At 32.6% G+C, this 2,700-nt stretch overlaps 1 protein-coding gene across 1 annotated transcript in view; it reads left to right on the top strand.

Annotated features, from left to right (window-relative positions):
* The window catches only part of LOC111083840 (chromosome transmission fidelity protein 18 homolog), a gene marked incomplete at its 3' end in the record, with an annotated part of 9,626 nt that extends 9,308 nt beyond the window's left edge, over positions 1-318 (top strand). The window contains exon 5 of the mRNA XM_022380541.1: positions 169-318. Coding sequence (XP_022236249.1) covers positions 169-318 — 150 coding nt within the window. The remainder of the gene's footprint in view (positions 1-168) is intronic.
* Between the last annotated feature and the right edge of the window lie 2,382 nt (positions 319-2,700).

Genomic DNA, 2,700 nt, shown 5'->3' with positions numbered 1-2,700 from the left:
AAGTCCATGTTTGCTTATTGTCTTTTTATTAGTTCCAAAGATAGCATACAACTTTATCTAGTGCATTGAAGTCCATGTTTGCTTATTGTCTTGCTATTAGTTCCGGAGCAAGCAGACAACTTTATCCAATGTGTTGAAGTCCATGTTTGCTTATTGTCTTTTTATTAGTTCCGGAGCAAGCAGACAACTTTATCCAATGTGTTGAAGTCCATGTTTACTGATGTTCCAGCACAAGTAAGATGTTTTGTAAATCCAACTTCAGCTGTTCAGGACCTCTTGCCTAACCTTTTTGTAATTATTCAGCCAAAAATCAGGCCTGTAAGTATCTTTTTTTCAACTTGTGATTTTAAATATCAATATGTTAGCATATATATCTCTGGTTTTTAGTGCAAAGCTACACAATGGGCTGTCTGTATTCTGTCCGCCACAGGAAATTGAACCCTATATTTTAGCATTTTAATTCTTTAAACATACTGTTGACCTTGTGGGGAACCTTTATGTAGTTTGATTGTTAGCAAAAAATTCAGTGCAGAGCCTGTTTCTCAGACAGATGGTAAAACCCTAAGAAACATTAAGAATATATTTTTGCCTCATAAACTGCAACAATAATTTGCTTTTAAATTGACATATTTGTATTAGAGTTTTGTGATTAGTGGAAGAGAGAGTAGATCCATTAATCTTTGGGTTAATTAATCCAATACACACAACTGATTGATTATTCTTAAATGAAACTAACCTTTCTATTTTAGCTTATTTTGGATTTTTTAAACATTTTCAAACCATTTGTTCTATATGAAAGACAATAATTTAGGTTAAGTTACATTTTCAATCTTAAAAGTTTTGTATATGAAAATGTACTGTTGCGTGCCATATTTTTGATGTTTTTTTGTTCACTAGAGAAATTTTGTTTTTTCACATAAGTAATAATTACAGAATTTTTGAAATTTCATGAAAATTTGGGTTTCTGAAATCTGGAAGTTTTGTCTAGTAAATAGAAAATAAGTATGATGTAAAAATTCTGGACTGAGTGAGTTAGTTAATCAGTTCAGTGTCAGTTAGTGAGTTAGTTAATCAGTTCAGTGTCAGTTAGTGAGTTAGTTAATCAGTTCAGTGTCAGTTAGTGAGTTAGTTAATCAATTCAGTGTCAGTTAGTGAGTTAGTTAATCAGTTCAGTGTCAGTTAGTGAGTTAGTTAATCAGTTCAGTGTCAGTTAGTGAGTTAGACAGTGAGAGTTATTGTTAGTACGTCAGTATGATTTTTATTAACCGATTAGCAATTAAATTTATTTGTGAGCTCGGAATTTCTGTTCAAACCTTGTTTGTGAAACTAGGCTTATCAGTGAATGTAGCGTATAGCAAACATTGTTGAAGAAATAAGTTTTTTCGTTATTGTTACATGGACTGGACTTTGCATTTGTTTTACCAAATAATCCAAAAGAACCCACCCAAAGGTAGAAGTGACAATAGTATCATATATTAAACCTTATACGAAACCTCTAAGAAGCTAAAAATATGACTAATACCATTCCATGTGTTTCTCCCAATAAATTTGAATAAGACTACTGTACTTAACTAATTCTTTGTTAAAAATAATTGTCCTTAGATTTAATAAGGGATAAATCTAGTAAAGGTTCTTGCCACAGGGTGTGACAGATAATTTATAATTCAGTGAAAACAAATTCGTTCCAATCATAAGAAAATAAAGATAGTACAACATTTACTATTTGGCAAGAAAACTTGTGATGATACTAGATGAGCTCTTTGTAGAGATTAAAATGATTCATTCAGAGTTTTATAAGAAATGTTAAAATCACAGTAGTATGAAAAAACCTTTAATTATAAATTTTATGTACTTTTTTTATAACTTCATCAGCAGCATACAGTAAGTTTATATTTTACAGTACAGACTGAAAGAAACTGTAAAAACACACAAGTGTGATAAGAAATCAACAAATAAAACAAGTTATAACTTATTGTACAAGGCAGTGTTTAACCCTATTGCAACGGGCTTGTATTTTATACGACCTTGTAATCATGGTGAACATTCTATGACTATGAAGTATTGCCAATGGGACACATGCACACCATCGTTCGGTGACACCAATGGAACACATGAACGCCATCGTCCAGTGACACCAGTGGAACACATGCACACCATCGTTCAGTGACATCAATGGATCACATGCACACCATCGTTCAGTGACACCAATGGATCACATGCACACCATCGTCCAGTGACACCAGTGGAACACATGCACACCATCATTCAGTGACACCAATGGAAAGAGCTTTGATATGATTTGACATTCAATCTGTTGGTAAAAGAAAAGCAAAAGAGTTGTCAGTGGGTGCTGCCAGCCAGTTGCATTCCCTCTTGTCAGCATATAGCCTTAGTAATTCTACCATAATTCAAAAACAAAGAAACAAATATAATGCTCCCAATGGCTGAAAGGACAAGCATGTTTGGTGGCAATCGGAATAAAATTGGTGACCCTTGGATCACAAGGCAACAAAAACTCTAATCATTGGGACTTGCTGACACAAAGCTGATCAAACATTTATTGATTGAAAAAGTTTTAATGGCAATATTTAGATATTTAGAATAATTGGAAACAGTAATTTTGATCAATAACTTTATTATTAAATTGATTATTTTATATAACACTAATCAAAGTAATCAACTCCTGTAGGTATTGTTTAT

This window comes from Limulus polyphemus, unplaced genomic scaffold (genome assembly GCF_000517525.1).
Source record: "Limulus polyphemus unplaced genomic scaffold, Limulus_polyphemus-2.1.2 Scaffold11535, whole genome shotgun sequence".
In the NCBI taxonomy this organism is placed as follows: Eukaryota; Metazoa; Arthropoda; class Merostomata; order Xiphosura; family Limulidae; genus Limulus; species Limulus polyphemus.
The sequence above is the reverse complement of the archived record's forward strand: the minus strand, read 5'-3'. Positions and strand labels throughout refer to the sequence as shown.